The sequence below is a fragment of the Cyprinus carpio genome, unplaced genomic scaffold (genome assembly GCF_018340385.1).
Source record: "Cyprinus carpio isolate SPL01 unplaced genomic scaffold, ASM1834038v1 S000000566, whole genome shotgun sequence".
Taxonomy (NCBI): domain Eukaryota; kingdom Metazoa; phylum Chordata; class Actinopteri; order Cypriniformes; family Cyprinidae; genus Cyprinus; species Cyprinus carpio.
In genome coordinates, this window is record NW_024873302.1 from 84893 (window position 1) to 101929 (window position 17037).

Consider the following 17037-nt stretch of genomic DNA (forward strand, 5'->3'; position numbering starts at 1 on the left):
ATTGCAGCAGCTTGCCAAAGAACGGAAATGATGTCACAACCAATCAGATTGCAGTATTTTTTGCCCGCTGTCCTTGGTACTGAATTTTACTTTCCCAGTCCATGGTACTGAAATGCTGCACTAGTTATTCAATATTCTATGAGGCAGGTTACAATCTACATCAGTTCAGTCTGAAATGTGTATATAATTTTTTTGTATAGAGAATTCTAAAGATTAAGGGCCAAAGTATAGTATGTAATATAAGTTTATAGTCAACATTTGAAGTGGATCAAAATTTTTTGAAAAATGTCCTAAGAATTAAGTTATCCTAAAAAGAACGTTTTAGGACAACTTTGATGAATGGTTTTGATCCACTTCAAATGTTGACTACTGTAATATGTTACACTGTATAAATCATGTATAAATCAAGACTGATACTTGCATTTAAAGTTGCATTCAAAAATGAATAAAAAGACCTATTTTTCATATTGAAAATAAGCTAACAATTGTTTGAAGATGAAATCAAGTGAAACAAGTTCTTTACTTAAAATCAGTGTTTTATTAAATCAACTCAAACATGTGCTGCCTTCAGAGAGGCTAAAACAAGTATATATATATATATATATATATATATATATATATGTGTTTATTTATATATATATATATATAAACAAACAAACAAACAAACAAACAAGTATAAGGAAATTATAGCTGCTGCAAAGCAATGGGATGGGCAGAAGTTGAAGAATAGGGACTAAAATAAGTATAGTATAAAAATAATTTTATAACGAGTAATGACTATCAGTTCTGATATACAAATCCTTCGCAAGAACAAAAAAAGAACAAGATCAATTAGATACATGGACACAAGGGAATAACATCAAAATCAATTAGATTGTAATCTACCAGAATATGCTCCATTTAGAGCTCATGTGCTAGGATTGATGTTATGTTAAGGACAGGATATGAAGAACATAAAAACAATGACTGATTAAAATGTGTATCTAATTGAAAGGAATGGATGGAGCAACATGAAACCAACAGATTACTAATATATGAAGTGTATCAAGAGTATGCATAAAAGTTCAGAATTTCTATTTCTTTCTCTCTGCTGCCCACCTCTCCTTTTCCATGCCATAGAATGATGAAGCTTGAAATTCCTTCCAGGTCATTTCTTGTGTCATGCCTCTGTCTTTATATAAGGCGAGGACTTTAGCTGGGCAGTAAATGTATTTTCCTGCCACTCCTGGAAACCCTGTGTGAATGTGTTTGCTGTTTGGGCCCTGCTTTAGCTCTGTGCGACAGAAACGGCACATTCTTCCCTGAGGTTGAGGGTCCGGGAGTTTCCTCTTCTTTGCAGCTTTGTCTTCCACTCTGCGCTTTGTTAATTGCAGTTCACGCTGAAAGAAGTCAGTCTGTGCAAACTCTTCAAAGGCCATTCTAGGATTTGTCAGTCCCTCTGCAGAATAGGCTTTAAAAACCTTTGTGGAGCAATAGTGATACCTAACAGGCCCTTGCTGATAAAAGTGATGAACTGATGATCCATCACTTTGGTAGCGGGATTTTGGCTGCCCACACGCGAGACATTTTTTTGTCTGTCTGGGTTTTTGTTGCTGCTGCTGCTCCTCTTGTTGTTGTGTAGATATGTGTTGTGTTATTTTTTGTGTATTATCTTGTGTGAAACTGGCTTTTCAGATGCTGGCTGTGAGACCAGATCTGCTGGATTCACAATGGCTGGTGGCAGTTCTACAACTGAAACATGGACAGTCTCACTTTCCTCTGTTAAACTTTGCCACAGTTTTTGTGTCTCCAAAAGTTTTTCTGGACTGGTGTTCAGTGATGAACTTGTGTTCACCTGTTTAGCCAGGTGTTTCATGTACTGTGCTATATGGTATTTGGTTGTGGGGTGAAGCAGACTGTTTGGATCTGTGGCAGACCGATGGACCATAGCTGCATAGTCTTGATCCACGAGCTTCAACATGTCTTTCTGTCCATGATAATTGTCTAGGAGGCTGTCGATAGCCTCCTTCATTGGTGATGTCCAGCGTTTGTGGTCCAAGACGAACACTCGTCCACCAGTCTTGATTGGTCCAGTGCGGGCACTCCTTGGTGAGGATTGCAAAGGCAGGGGTGGAATATTTGAGGTTTCTAGAACAAAGAAAAAAGTTACTTGTTATTTTGCTCATTTACTGAGATGATGTTGATGAGTACAAAAAGTCATTTACACTGATATTTAAAATGTTGGTCTTAGAAAGTGGTATTAACTTACCCCTTTTAACTGGAAGTCCCATGCTTCGTTGTGACAACATCTGTACCGTATGGATTGCAGCAGGTTTAGCATGTGATATTTCTGGAACACAAAGCAATAATAATTCCTTAGTTGATCATGTTATTACATTAAAATTTATGTCTAAAAAGATTGTTAACTTACCTATCACTGCAGGAGGTTCACCAGCAGAGTGCAAATGGCCAATGGATGATGCTGGTCCAGGGGATGCTGTGTCGGAGAGCTGTGTCCGGCTGGAGGAAGGTGCTGTGTCTGGAGGTTGGGGTTGGGCTTGGGGTTGGGCTTGGGCTTGGGCAGGAGTGGGTGTCTGCACAGGAGGCAGAGGCACATGAGCAGCTGGTTCACCTCTCTTTTGGGTTCGGTGTTTGTCCCAATCCAGAGGGACTGGACGGCAGCCTGGCTCTGTGTACTCTAGGCCAAACCTCTCTCCGGTGTCTCTGTCAGAGAGATGAAGTGTAGGATACTTCTCCTCCCCAGTCACTCTCTTAGAGGTAGAATTTAACTCAACCATTAGAGCTGGATCAAACACAGCAGGAAGGATGACACCTGGCTGCTTAAGGTCCAGCAGCCGTTGGTGGTTCCACCGTGCCACCCCTGTCATGCCCTGGGCCTGGAACAATTCAGTGGAGACATGAGTCCCTGTGATCCACTGGGCCTGGTGAAAGTGGTACCCTTCCTGCTGTGACGTACCTCTGACAGGAATCCAGATGGGGACTTTGGCACCTTCACCAGGTATGTGATTTAGCTGAAGAGTTCCACCATACCGGTACATTATGCCCTCTGAGAGTTCAGGGTCACTGAGGCAACCACGGAGAATGTGCACTCTCTGTATGCGCCACGTCTTCAGCATGGATGACTTGAAGAGTGGGACATTGTTGGGGTCCATGGCCAGGTGAAAATGCTTTAGGACTTTCTCCACTCTGTCTAGCAGCTCTGTGGGTTGTGGTACTTTGGTCCTGCAGTGCTCCCGTATGTGCTGTTTGGTGGGATTGGCTGGATGGATACCACAGAACCGATAGGCATCCTGGAGCCTCCCTAGGTCCTCCTGATCCACCACAGAGAAGGCTGCGGAGAGGAGCTGGCAGAAAGTGCTAAAAAGAGGGTGATGCTCAGAGGTGCACTCCCGTGAAAAACGCCTCAGGCAGTGGAACAAGTCCAGCTTCACCACAATGTTATTACTGAAATGTGACCGTGAGGCACAGGTGTTCTCCAGCGGTCCAGAGGTGGCCCCAGCAACAATGGAAGGGGTAGTCTTCCAGGCATCCCAGTTTAGATGTTCACCAGGGATGCAGTCTGGGATCTTAAATGGAGCACAGCAATCCCTAAATGCAAGGCACAAAGATGAAGAACAATGTATTTTTTTTTTAAAGAAACTGATTTTTTATAAAGCAAAGAATGCAAAAAAGCTGGACAGGGTGTAAAGTCCATATCTAAATTCCATATCTTGTTGCTCTTTGGGTGTGGGATAATTCATAATACAAAAACATTAATCCAAGGCACTCAAGAATTTAAGAAAAATGATATAAAAAGCTCTTATTCAATCATGGCTTTAGTATTTATTAAAAAAACAAATAACTACACACAAACATGTTATGGCCAGTGAGCCTTCATCAGGGTGTGAACAACAAAAACACTCAAGAGTCCATTTATACAGCAATCAATTATTCATGTGACAGTCACCTGATTATGTAATATGGACCGATCACAAGAGAGCAAATTTAAATAATTAATATAAAGATAATGTCACATCAAAATATATTGCATTATGTTTAATTACATTTTGATGTTACATGTTTTCTTTATAATAATTATTTACATTTTCTCTCTTGTGATCATTAATTTTTTTTTTGTTTTTTTTAACAGAATTTTTTATTAGACATGACATTGGTGGTTTGCATGGCAGTGATGAAAGAAGATAGCTGTTCTCACCTGTCCATCCAGTGGAAGCCTGCCTTTTCCACTCCAGCATCGCCGTACCTCTTGGCCAGTCCCTGGTACATTGGCTCCAAGGACCTCTCGGTCTCAGACTGAACCATCACCCAGGAAACAATCAGCCAGTTCTCATTCATGATTGCATAACTGGACATGACCCCAGATGCCAGCGTTACTTTTCTTGCAACTTTCCTGGTGTGGTCAGACCTGAAGACCCGCCCAAAAGTGCCCTGAAGGAGTTTGGACATGGCTGGCTCTTGACGTTTGTACTCATCTAGTAGGCAGTCAGTCAGGTAGAAGCTGGACACAGAACCTCCATACCAGCCATCTTGATCATCATATGACCCGAAAGCACGTGGAGTGTTTTCCTTCCTCAGGAACTGCCCAATGGTCCTCTGTCCATATATGCCAGCCTCAGCATCCCTGACGCTTTCTATGGCATGCAGGTATGCCAGGTGAGCTCGCTCATACTTGAGGTGCATGAGCTCATTCACCTGGTTTGCCATATCGGTTGGTGACTTGCCAGTGCGCCTCAGCTCATCCATCACAGATTTGCAGATGGCCTTCTTGTAGGTCAGGAATGCAGGCAGAATGTTGGTAAACCGCTTGGGCAGCTTCTCAAGCCATCGTGGATTGTCAGCAAACCAGTTCTTCTGACAGGCCTTGCAGCAGAGTCGTGAGGACAAGATGTAATACTGACCACTGGTGCCAACAATCACCCTAGGCCTGCCCACTCCTGCAGAGACCACCTGTGGATGAGGACATCCATGCAGACAAGGCAGGATGTAAGTGTTTCTCAACCTGACCATGATGTGACTCTCCGGTTTCCAGATGAAAAATGGGTGTAGCTGGAAGAAGTTAGGGGATGGGAGTTCGGACGCCATATCGACAAGCTCAGGTTGTGGAGGAAGACGCCACAGTGAAATTGTGTTCCCTGGGTTACGCACTGAACGAGACCCAGGCCACAGCCCGAGATCCTGAAGCTCCATCCTCATCCACAGCTTCTGGTGTTGAGAACAGCTCCAGCTGCTCATGTCATGGTCATGCACAGGCAGGAGAACAGGAACAGGTGGCTGAGCTGAGGGAACTAGGATTTAAAAAGAAAAATGGATAGGCAAAAAGAATGTAATGCCCTGATTATTATGATAGATTGCATAGTTAATATGGAAGTAATGTAAATAAATGAAATGATTAAAGCAGAGTTAAGACAACATCTTAGTGTCAGGAGTTCACAAAATAGAGGGGCTGTCTACATGCTGTTTATTCTTACCATTTTCACTACTCTCCTCAAAGGCAAGCACTTTGCGTGCAGAGGTGACAGCAGCACTTGTGCAGAGTTCTGAAACAAAGTGCAGTCATTGATTTTTGCATTTGTACAGGCTACTGACATCATGATATGATGGCAAATTTAGGATGTGTTTGTGAAAATGTTACTGAGCTAAATCTGCAATGCACTGAGCAGATGTGTAACTGAGCATCAGCCCTACACTAAAATGGAAACATACCTGGCATTGCCTTAAGCTTTTCTGCTGTTGTCTCCTTCACTAGGAACGTCAGTTCTGCTGGAAGGGGCACAGGTGTCTTCCTCTTTAGGCTTGGAGAGGCTGGAGCTACAAGAACGCAAATAGACCAATTATTATTTTTATGTAACCGCAATTAACTCAACATTTGATTACATGACCTTGATTATTGATTTTACCATCAACTGGTGATGCCTGCAATTCAGCAGTTGTATCAGGAGTTGGTTTGGACAGTGCCGCAGATGGAACTATAACAGACAAAATCATCAGTCATTTCAAAATTCACAATATATGTTAGTAGTATAGTGTTGGTGTTAGTAGGAACTCAAACAGCCATATGTTTCTTTCTCCTGCTTATCATAATTTTACAAATGTTTATGGTACAATTACATACTGTGTAACAAACCTATATACTTATAATATAAATGTATGCCATTATTGACATTGCCATATTATTTTTCTCTACCTATCCCTCTAATAGTAACCATGAGCACACTGTAAGCCGTGTTCTTTGGAATCATGTATGCATCAAGCACATATGCTGCTTGCATGTCAATATATTTTATCCTGTTATGTATATGAATTCATCTAATGTTAAGAGGGAGTGGTTCTGTAAAGTGCCTTGAGACCATCTTAACTGTTAATGAATTAATTAAAATTTAATTGAATTATTTCCTGCGGACATGCCAACCAAACGTACTATCCTAAAAACTACTCACTAGTCTAAGCAGGAGGAGCAATATGACTCAGTGAAAAAGCATGCATTCAAGTGTTAGTACCTTTAAACAACATGAATGCAGAACAAAAATGCACACTTACCCTCATTGTGGTTGTAATTCATCATGGCAGGAATTCATAGTCCTTAGGACAGTTAGTATAATGCCAGCATACAACCATATTGTTGGAGGAACATGGCCAGAACGCAAACAATATAACAGTTTAAGTCAAGGTTCAGTTTTGGAGGGCAATTCATCTTACTCCAGTCCTGAAACCTCCTATTTAAAAACCTGTCTTTGCTCCTGGTGACACTCTGGGTATGGCAGCTGCTGCTGCTACTGCTGCTGGCACAGCAACTGGTTACACACAAACACAGAGATATGAATTGGGAGACAGCAGTTACAAAATAGACCATAGGCCATCATCAATTCTGACATTTGGTTTGTGTAATAACAGTCTACTTACAGCTCTGCACTTGAAGCTTAGAGGGTGAGATGCTCAACATCGCTCTCTCCAGCTCTTCATCATCATCCATCACTGTCACACAGACAATCATTTATTTGCCCAATTAAGGATGAATTAAAAGCATGAATTAAAAGCATGAAAGACTATTACTGGTCATACATAAATGGTAATTTTAATGTTAAAAAAAAGTGAATACAAATATTAATAGAATAACCTACCCAGGGGTTTTGCTGGGGCCCTTGAGGTATGTTCAGCAGGTATGGAAGCAGTGGCAGATTGCTGCCTCTTCCGCAGGTATTGCTGCAGCTTGTACATGCGTGTCCCTGGGACGCAGCTCTTCTTCATGATGAAGTCTGCGTAGCCATCAGCTCTGCTATCCCATATCTCCTTCCAGGTGCTCTTGGCCCGGGAACCAAAGCCAACCAGCTGGTCATCTTCCGATGAGGCTGCCCCAACACCCACTCCACTGGCCTCATAGGTGAGAAGAGACTGGATCTCTTCAAAACTAAGGGCATAATTAACAAATGACAGTAGACTGTCCTTGCCATGCCCCTCGGCCACAGGGATGCCTGACGCCTCCTCCTTCTGAAGATTCTTGATGAGATACATAGTGTACCCTACATCATTCTCTAAAAGCCATCTAAAGGACTTCCCTTTATACTTTCCAAATTGCAGGATGTAGTCTCCCAGGACCTCCGTCCTGTCAGAGGCATCCCCTCCTCTCTGAACGACCACAGACAGAGCATTCTGCTGCACAAGGTCCTGTCTTATGGGCGCAGACTTGTCCTGCAGAGTGGGATCATCCTTAATACGTCTGGCTTCTTTAGATGGCTCCTGGAGGAGAAATCCGAGTGGTCCCTTGCGGAACACAACACAGATTCTCCCTGGGAAGAACAGCACTTTCTTCTGCATCTTGATCTACCATGAAAGAAAAAAGTAGAATTTTAGGTTTCATTTAAGAAGATACTTATACTTGTCAATATCTAAAAATATCACTATTTGTTTCATTACATTTAATTGGCTGAACAAATCTTGCTGCTGTTTTTCTCTGAACTTCAGTCACATACTTCAAAAGGTCAAGAAGACAATACTTTTCCACACCTCTTTCATCCTTATCTACTCTGTGGGCATAGGAAGATCAAAGTTTGTCTGAGTGTGTGTGAGTGCACACGCATTTTTGTGTATGTGTGTGAGAGCAAGAATGGAGGTGAAGAGTGAGCAGGGCAGGAACAGTGTTCTATAGATCATTGAAGACCAGTGTTGGGCAATAACTAAGTTTTCACACGCATTTTTGTGTATGTGTGTGAGAGCAATATCAACTTTTGTCTGAGTGTGTGTGAGTGCACACGCATTTTTACTGTATGTAGCAAAATAATAGGTTTTGAGGCAGGTAAACACATAGACGCAGGGCAGGAACAGTGTTCTATAGATCATTGAAGACCAGTGTTGGGCAATAACTAAGTTACTGTAATAATATTACTTTTTTCAGTAACTAGTAGTGTTACTACTTACTAATAATATTTTAGTAATAACATTACAGTTACCATCCATAAAACAGCTTAGTTGCTTAGTTACTTTTGATGCCTCAACGGCGCTGATTTAAAATCCAACAATCAAATAATTCCTAGATTTAGTTTCATAATTTTCATGACTCACACATGCATGTGATGTCAGACAGAAATATTGCATTATAATGATTGTGTCAGGAAAACAGATGATCTGAACACTGTTGTGTAAGTTGTGGCTTTACTTTAGTCTGGCATTACATTCCACCCACATCCCTCTGACCAGCATGTGGAACATTATATTCCTATGATTAAAAATCTTTTTGGAAAATTAAACAGTTTCTTACAAACTTATGTGATTTGATAAAATACATAATAAAATATCATATATGGGTAAGAGAGAAATTACAATTAGCTTCAAGCTACACATGACAATTAATGAGATTAATACAACACTTCTATTTGAATGTCACTATCAATCACAATTGAGTGTTTGTAATAACTTCTGACTGTGATTCAATATGGATTTTGGTCAAATGATGAGGCTGAAATATGTTGTTAGCAACATTCTAGAAGAATTTTATGGGGAAGATACACTGTTACAACTTCTGGGGAGCATGAAGAAAAAGTAATGTAACTAGTAGTGTGATTAATTGTTGTTTTTGGTAAGTTTTTGGTGAAGTAACAATATTACTTTTGAAAGGAGTAACTAGTAATGAGTAATATATTACATTCTTTGAGTAACTAGCCCAACAGTGTTAAAGACAGACTTCAATTGACTCTCTGATGGACAGCTATGGTAATACCATAGACCTGATAAAAGTTAACATTCAAAATATAATCATGGTTCAGTCTGAGATGGTACAAACAGCTTGGTAGTCAAGCTATTTTGGTCAGTACAATGTTTAATTTGTAAGACAGTATCTGTAGTCTCTTACCAAATGAGCGTTGCTAGCGAATTATCAACACATTACTAGTGAAATGTATGCTATACATTGCTGTACATGAAAACCATTCACATGAATGTAAAAAAAACTAAGAAAAAAAATCACGTTCATTCATTATTTAGCTCGTATTTACCACAAGCTCGATGAGTGATGCTGAGTAACGTATCAACATAACATTGTAAGAAACTGATTGACAAAGGTTTTTAACATAGTGACACAAAAACTACACACATGAATATATAAAATGATCATGTTCATTCATAACTTCGCGTGCAAATCATCCTTTGATGATATGATAGTAAATAAAATCAGACAGGGTAAGCGACGCTGGCGTTTTCGCTCAACAACTAATGGGGTCTAGCATTAGTTATAAAGTATTAATCACAAGCTATAAAGTATTATACATACATGAAGAAACTTACCTTTGATAGATGTGCTGATTAAAACGAACGAGGCAGATCTTTAAAGTGTATTTCACTCTCCGAGTCGAGATGAAAATGGCGATTTCAAACTTTGCGGTGGTGCACAAACACGGAAGAGCGACACGAGCGCGTTAGCGGCCGAAAGTATATTGCATCCGTAGTGGTTTAGCACTACCATTGAGAATGAATGGGAAACGGTTTAGGGCCGTTTAGCTAAACAATTCAAGGCAGCCGCGCGGGAGACCCGGGTCCGATTCCCGGCCAATGCAGCAGCTGTTCTCTTTTACGTCAGGCTTCTGGTTCTTTATAAGTGGCAGCTGTGTTTGCAACCATGCGCACCTCTGCGCTGGGGTTTACGCATTGGTGGTTCAGTGGTAGAATTGTCGCTTCCCAAGCGGGAGACCCGGGTTCGATTCCCGGCCAATGCACAGCGGTGTCTCCTGTTACTTTACAATTGGGGTTCTTTCAAATGAAACCGAATCGTAATTGGCTCGAAGGAGCTCCTTTTGAGTGTGCCGCGATAGGTTCTCTCATAATCCAGTCTGTACGTGCTTTTCAGCGGGGCTTCGCAAACCTGAATCCCAGTGAATTCACCTTTAATCGAGCATTGGTGGTTCAGTGGTAGAATTCTCGCCTGCCACGCGGGAGACCCGGGTCCGATTCCCGGCCAATGCAAGGACGGCCTCCTTTTCATTAGGGTGTGTTTTTCTTGCTTGAGGGAGCTCCAGCTGCATTTCCAACCTTGCGCGTCTTGTTGAGGCAGTCGAGCATATTCGATATATAACATATACATATCTAAACTACACAAAAAGTTCCCTTTTCAGGGTGCCGCATTTTACGGGTAATTAATGGAAGCACTTTAGAATTTGTTCGATGAATTACAAGCAATTACGGCTCACGCAGCTGTGAAAAATTCCAGAAGGCAATAAACAGGCGGCAGCAAGAAAGGTCAGGGTTAAAGTAACTAATGACAGTAAACTGACCTGTTTGTTGTCTCTGATAAAACGCCAGAAGATCTATGTCCAGGGTTAACGCTGAACTGCATGAAAGTGGAATAAACTGCAAGGGCAGTAATGTAAGATCCCTAAGACAGCGCTACAGGGTCACAGATGGACAGTGCCTTGGTGGAAGAGCGGGGTAATATCTCCCAGCAAGAACTGAAAAATCTGGTGCAGTCCGGGAGGCCGAGCTGCACTGTAGTTCTTAAGGGAGCTGGCGGCCACAGAAGATAACGACTCTCACTTTTGATATTGACCTCCCCCACTCCCCTTTGTTCAGAGAATCTTTTGTCCATTTCTCTTCATCAAATACCTATGGAACTTGTTCTGTTTATCTGTCCGTTGTTCAACTTTAGCATTGGTCGATAATACCCTCGTGAAAGACACGTCTTTTCCAAATTAATTTGTAGAATTGCGCATCTTTTTTGTCAAGTAGCGCGTTGGTGGTTCAGTGGTAGAATTCTCGCCTGCCACGCGGGAGACCCGGGTCCGATTCCCGGCCAATGCAGGAAGCCTTTATCTGTTATGTCAAATGTGTTGCTCTTTCAAACGATCCTTGAAGCTGCAGCATAATTTGCTTAGGGGAGCTTCATCTGCCTTTTCAGCCATGTGCCACTAAGGATTTTCGCATGATCCATTCTGTACTCATTTTGGCGGTGTGTGGCTACCTACGTTCAGACACTGATGAGACCATTTCTGTTCGTCAAATGCCCGCGAAACGTCTTCAGTTTATCTCTCAGTTGTTTAACGGTAGCAATTGTCGATATTGCCCTGGTAACAGACATTTGATTTCAAAATGAGTTCGTAGCCTTCCATCTCTTCCGGTAAGCAATTTTACACCAGCAAGCAATGACAGGGTTTACTGTAATTGTGAGAACAAGGCTGAGCTGTTGACTCCGAGCATTGGTGGTTCAGTGGTAGAAATTCTCGCCTGCCACGCGGGAGACCCGGGGCCGAGTCCCGGCCAATGCAGCAGCTGTTCTCTTTTACGTCAGGCTTCTGGTTCTTTATAAGTGGCAGCTGTGTTTGCAACCATGCGCACCTCTGCGCTGGGGTTTACGCATTGGTGGATCAGTGGTAGAATTGTCGCTTCCCAAGCGGGAGACCCGGGTTTGATTCCCGGCCAATGCACAGCGGTGTCTCTTGTTACTGTTACTTTACAATTGGGGTTCTTTCAAATGAAACCGAATCGTAATTGGCTCGAAGGAGCTCCTTTTGAGTGTGCCGCGATAGGTTCTCTCATAATCCAGTCTGTACGTGCTTTTCAGCGGGGCTTCGCAAACCTGAATCCCAGTGAATTCACCTTTAATCGAGCATTGGTGGTTCAGTGGTAGAATTCTCGCCTGCCACGCGGGAGACCCGGGTCCGATTCCCGGCCAATGCAAGGACGGCCTCCTTTTCATTAGGGTGTGTTTTTCTTGCTTGAGGGAGCTCCAGCTGCATTTCCAACCTTGCGCGTCTTGTTGAGGCAGTCGAGCATATTCGATATATAACATATACATATCTAAACTACACAAAAAGTTCCCTTTTCAGGGTGCCGCATTTTACGGGTAATTAATGGAAGCACTTTAGAATTTGTTCGATGAATTACGAGCAATTACGGCTCACGCAGCTGTGAAAAATTCCAGAAGGCAATAAACAGGCGGCAGGCAAGAAAGGTCAGGGTTAAAGTAACTAATGACAGTAAACTGACCTGTTTGTTGTCTCTGAAAAACGCCAGAAGATCTATGTCCAGGGTTAATGCTGACCTGCATGAAAGTGGAATAAACTGCAAGGGCAGTAATGTAAGATCCCTAAGACAGCGCTGCAGGGTCACAGATGGACAGTGCCTTGGTGGAAGAGCGGGGTAATATCTCCCAGCAAGAACTGAAAAATCTGGTGCAGTCCGGGAGGCCGAGCTGCACTGTAGTTCTTAAGGGAGCTGGCGGCCACAGAAGATAACGACTCTCACTTTTGATATTGACCTCCCCCACTCCCCTTTGTTCAGAGAATCTTTTGTCCATTTCTCTTCATCAAATACCTATGGAACTTGTTCTGTTTATCTGTCAGTTGTTCAACTTTAGCATTGGCCGATAATACCCTCGTGAAAGACACGTCTTTTCCAAATTAATTTGTAGAATTGCGCATCTTCAAGCACAAGTAGCGCATTGGTGGTTCAGTGGTAGAATTCTCGCCTGCCACGCGGGAGACCTGGGTCCGACTCCCGGCCAATGCAGGAAGCCTTTATCTGTTATGTCAAATGTGTTGCTCTTTCAAACGATCCTGGAAGCTGCAGCATAATTTGCTTAGGGGAGCTTCGTCTGCCTTTTCAGCCATGTGCCACTAAGGATTTTCGCATGATCCATTCTGTACTCATTTTGGCGGTGTGGCTACCTACGTTCAGACACTGATGAGACCATTTCTGTTCGTCAAATGCCCGCGAAACGTCTTCGGTTTATCTCTCAGTTGTTTTAACGGTAGCAATTGTCGATATTGCCCTGGTAACAGACGTTTGATTTCAAATTGAGTTCGTAGCCTTCCATCTCTTCCGGTAAGCAATTTTACACCAGCAAGCAATGACAGGGTTTACTGTAATTGTGAGAACAAGGCTGAGCTGTTGACTCCGAGCATTGGTGGTTCAGTGGTAGAATTCTCGCCTGCCGCGCGGGATACCCGGGTCCGATTCCCGGCCAATGCAGCAGCTGTTCTCTTTTACGTCAGGCTTCTGGTTCTTTATAAGTGGCAGCTGTGTTTGCAACCATGCGCACCTCTGCGCTGGGGTTTACTCATTGGTGGTTCAGTGGTAGAATTGTCGCTTCCCAAGCGGGAGACCCGGGTTCGATTCCCGGCCAATGCACAGCGGTGTCTCTTGTTACTTTACAATTGGGGTTCTTTCAAATGAAACCGAATCGTAATTGGCTCGAAGGAGCTCCTTTTGAGTGTGCCGCGATAGGTTCTCTCATAATCCAGTCTGTACGTGCTTTTCAGCGGGGCTTCGCAAACCTGAATCCCAGTGAATTCACCTTTAATCGAGCATTGGTGGTTCAGTGGTAGAATTCTCGCCTGCCACGCGGGAGACCCGGGTCCGATTCCCGGCCAATGCAAGGACGGCCTCCTTTTCATTAGGGTGTGTTTTTCTTGCTTGAGGGAGCTCCAGCTGCATTTCCAACCTTGCGCGTCTTGTTGAGGCAGTCGAGCATATTCGATATATAACATATACATATCTAAACTACACAAAAAGTTCCCTTTTCAGGGTGCCGCATTTTACGGGTAATTAATGGAAGCACTTTAGAATTTGTTCGATGAATTACAAGCAATTACGGCTCACGCAGCTGTGAAAAATTCCAGAAGGCAATAAACAGGCGGCAGGCAAGAAAGGTCAGGGTTAAAGTAACTAATGACAGTAAACTGACCTGTTTGTTGTCTCTGAAAAACGCCAGAAGATCTATGTCCAGGGTTAATGCTGACCTGCATGAAAGTGGAATAAACTGCAAGGGCAGTAATGTAAGATCCCTAAGACAGCGCTACAGGGTCACAGATGGACAGTGCCTTGGTGGAAGAGCGGGGTAATATCTCCCAGCAAGAACTGAAAAATCTGGTGCAGTCCGGGAGGCCGAGCTGCACTGTAGTTCTTAAGGGAGCTGGCGGCCACAGAAGATAACGACTCTCACTTTTGATATTGACCTCCCCCACTCCCCTTTGTTCAGAGAATCTTTTGTCCATTTCTCTTCATCAAATACCTATGGAACTTGTTCTGTTTATCTGTCAGTTGTTCAACTTTAGCATTGGCCGATAATACCCTCGTGAAAGACACGTCTTTTCCAAATTAATTTGTAGAATTGCGCATCTTCAAGCACAAGTAGCGCATTGGTGGTTCAGTGGTAGAATTCTCGCCTGCCACGCGGGAGACCCGGGTCAGATTCCCGGCCAATGCAGGAAGCCTTTATCTGTTATGTCAAATGTGTTGCTCTTTCAAACGATCCTTGAAGCTGCAGCATAATTTGCTTAGGGGAGCTTCATCTGCCTTTTCAGCCATGTGCCACTAAGGATTTTCGCATGATCCATTCTGTACTCATTTTGGCGGTGTGGCTACCTACGTTCAGACACTGATGAGACCATTTCTGTTCGTCAAATGCCCGCGAAACGTCTTCAGTTTATCTCTCAGTTGTTTAACGGTAGCAATTGTCGATATTGCCCTGGTAACAGACATTTGATTTCAAATTGAGTTCGTAGCCTTCCATCTCTTCCGGTAAGCAATTTTACACCAGCAAGCAATGACAGGGTTTACTGTAATTGTGAGAACAAGGCTGAGCTGCTGACTCCGAGCATTGGTGGTTCAGTGGTAGAATTCTTGCCTGCCATGCGGGAGACCCGGGTCCGATTCCCGGCCAATGCAGCAGCTGTTCTATTTTACGTCAGGCTTCTGGTTCTTTATAAGTGGCAGCTGTGTTTGCAACCATGTGCACCTCTGCGCTGGGGTTTACGCATTGGTGGTTCAGTGGTAGAACTGTCGATTCCCAAGCGGGAGACCCGGGTTCGATTCCCGGCCAATGCACAGCGGTGTCTCTTGTTACTTTACAATTGGGGTTCTTTCAAATGAAACCGAATCGTAATTGGCTCGAAGGAGCTCCTTTTGAGTGTGCCGCGATAGGTTCTCTCATAATCCAGTCTGTACGTGCTTTTCAGCGGGGCTTCGCAAACCTGAATCCCAGTAAATTCACCTTTAATCGAGCATTGGTGGTTCAGTGGTAGAATTCTCGCCTGCCACGCGGGAGACCCGGGTCCGATTCCCGGCCAATGCAAGGACGGCCTCCTTTTCATTAGGGTGTGTTTTTCTTGCTTGAGGGAGCTCCAGCTGCATTTCCAACCTTGCGCGTCTTGTTGAGGCAGTCGAGCATATTCGATATATAACATATACATATCTAAACTACACAAAAAGTTCCCTTTTCAGGGTGCCGCATTTTACGGGTAATTAATGGAAGCACTTTAGAATTTGTTCGATGAATTACAAGCAATTACGGCTCACGCAGCTGTGAAAAATTCCAGAAGGCAATAAACAGGCGGCAGGCAAGAAAGGTCAGGGTTAAAGTAACTAATGACAGTAAACTGACCTGTTTGTTGTCTCTGAAAAACGCCAGAAGATCTATGTCCAGGGTTAATGCTGACCTGCATACTGTAGTTCTTAAGGGAGCTGGCGGCCACAGAAGATAACGACTCTCACTTTTTGATAGTGACCTCCCCCACTCCCCCTTTGTTCAGAGACATCTTTTGTCCATTTTCTCTTCATCAAAATACTTATGGAACTTGTGTCTGTTTATCTGTCAGGTGTTCAATCTTCTAGCATTGGCCAGCTAATACCCTTGTGAAAGACAAGTCCTTTTCAAAATTAATTTGTTAGAATTGCGCATCTTCACGCACAAAGTAGCGCGTTGGTGGGTTCAGTGGTAGAATTTCTCGCCTGCAACAGCGTGGAGACCCGGGTCCGATGTCACGGCCAATGCATGGGGAAGCCTTATATTGTTATGTCAAATTGTGTTGCTCTTTTCAAACGATCCTTGAAGCTGCAGCATTACTTTGTTAGGGGAGCGTCATCTGCCTTTTCCGCCATGTCCACTAAGGATTTTCGGATTGATCCAATCTGTACTCATTTTGGCGGTGTGGCTACCTACGTTCAGACACTGATGAGAACCATGTTCTGTTCGTTCAAATGCTGCCGCGACAACGTCTGCAGTTTATTCCTCCGTTGTTTACCGGTAGGCAATTGTCGATAATTGCCCTGGTAACCAGACCATTTGATTTTGTCAAAAAGAGTTCGTAGCCTTCCATCTCTTCCGGTAAGCAATGTTACTCTAGAAGCGCAGCACGCAATGACAGGGTTTACTTTAATTGGACGAACAAGGCTCGAGCTGCTGACTCCGAGCATTGGGGTATCAGTGGTCGAATTCTTGCCTGCATGACGGGTAGACCGGGTCCGATTCCCAGGCCAATGCAAGCCAAGCTCTGTTCATTTATAGTCAGGCTTCTGGTTCTTTATAAGAGGCCGCTGTGTTCTGCAAGCATGTGCACCTCTGCGCTGGGGTTTTACGCATTGGTGGCTTCAATGGTAAGAAACTGTCGATTACCAAGCGGGCGACCCGGGTTCAGATTCCGCGCCAATGCAAGCGGTGTCTCTTGGTTACTTTACAATGGGGGTTCCTTTCAAATGAAACCGATGTCGTATGGGCTCGAAGGAGTTCCTTTTGAGTGTGCCGCGGGGATAGGTTCTCTCATACTCAAGTCTGTACGT

At 43.5% G+C, this 17037-nt stretch overlaps 1 protein-coding gene and 13 non-coding genes across 14 annotated transcripts; 13 read left to right on the top strand and 1 right to left on the bottom strand.

Moving 5' to 3' along the window:
* Window positions 1-1633: 1633 nt before the first annotated feature.
* LOC122143005 lies at window positions 1634-6686 on the bottom strand. Its single transcript, XM_042753937.1, has 7 exons — window positions 5898-6686; window positions 5704-5808; window positions 5469-5537; window positions 4196-5285; window positions 2411-3588; window positions 2249-2329; window positions 1634-2127 (listed from the first exon to the last, which is right to left on the bottom strand). The coding sequence occupies exons 1-7, from the start codon at window positions 5983-5985 to the stop codon at window positions 1634-1636; spliced, it is 3105 nt and encodes a 1034-aa protein (XP_042609871.1). The 5' UTR covers window positions 5986-6686.
* Window positions 6687-10131: 3445 nt separating this feature from the next.
* trnag-ccc lies at window positions 10132-10202 on the top strand. Its single transcript has one exon. It is a non-coding gene; the product is annotated as a tRNA-Gly (tRNA).
* A 176-nt stretch (window positions 10203-10378) lies between these two features.
* On the top strand, window positions 10379-10449 carry trnag-gcc. Its single transcript has one exon. It is a non-coding gene; the product is annotated as a tRNA-Gly (tRNA).
* Window positions 10450-11209: 760 nt separating this feature from the next.
* Window positions 11210-11280, top strand: trnag-gcc. The gene has a single exon. It is a non-coding gene; the product is annotated as a tRNA-Gly (tRNA).
* Window positions 11281-11672: 392 nt separating this feature from the next.
* trnag-gcc lies at window positions 11673-11744 on the top strand. Its single transcript has one exon. It is a non-coding gene; the product is annotated as a tRNA-Gly (tRNA).
* A 341-nt stretch (window positions 11745-12085) lies between these two features.
* Window positions 12086-12156, top strand: trnag-gcc. The gene has a single exon. It is a non-coding gene; the product is annotated as a tRNA-Gly (tRNA).
* Window positions 12157-12916: 760 nt separating this feature from the next.
* Window positions 12917-12987, top strand: trnag-gcc. Its single transcript has one exon. It is a non-coding gene; the product is annotated as a tRNA-Gly (tRNA).
* Window positions 12988-13378: 391 nt separating this feature from the next.
* On the top strand, window positions 13379-13449 carry trnag-gcc. The gene has a single exon. It is a non-coding gene; the product is annotated as a tRNA-Gly (tRNA).
* Window positions 13450-13537: 88 nt separating this feature from the next.
* trnag-ccc lies at window positions 13538-13608 on the top strand. The gene has a single exon. It is a non-coding gene; the product is annotated as a tRNA-Gly (tRNA).
* Window positions 13609-13784: 176 nt separating this feature from the next.
* trnag-gcc lies at window positions 13785-13855 on the top strand. Its single transcript has one exon. It is a non-coding gene; the product is annotated as a tRNA-Gly (tRNA).
* A 760-nt stretch (window positions 13856-14615) lies between these two features.
* On the top strand, window positions 14616-14686 carry trnag-gcc. The gene has a single exon. It is a non-coding gene; the product is annotated as a tRNA-Gly (tRNA).
* A 390-nt stretch (window positions 14687-15076) lies between these two features.
* On the top strand, window positions 15077-15147 carry trnag-gcc. The gene has a single exon. It is a non-coding gene; the product is annotated as a tRNA-Gly (tRNA).
* An 88-nt stretch (window positions 15148-15235) lies between these two features.
* trnag-ccc lies at window positions 15236-15306 on the top strand. Its single transcript has one exon. It is a non-coding gene; the product is annotated as a tRNA-Gly (tRNA).
* Window positions 15307-15482: 176 nt separating this feature from the next.
* trnag-gcc lies at window positions 15483-15553 on the top strand. Its single transcript has one exon. It is a non-coding gene; the product is annotated as a tRNA-Gly (tRNA).
* The last annotated feature ends 1484 nt before the right edge of the window (window positions 15554-17037 follow it).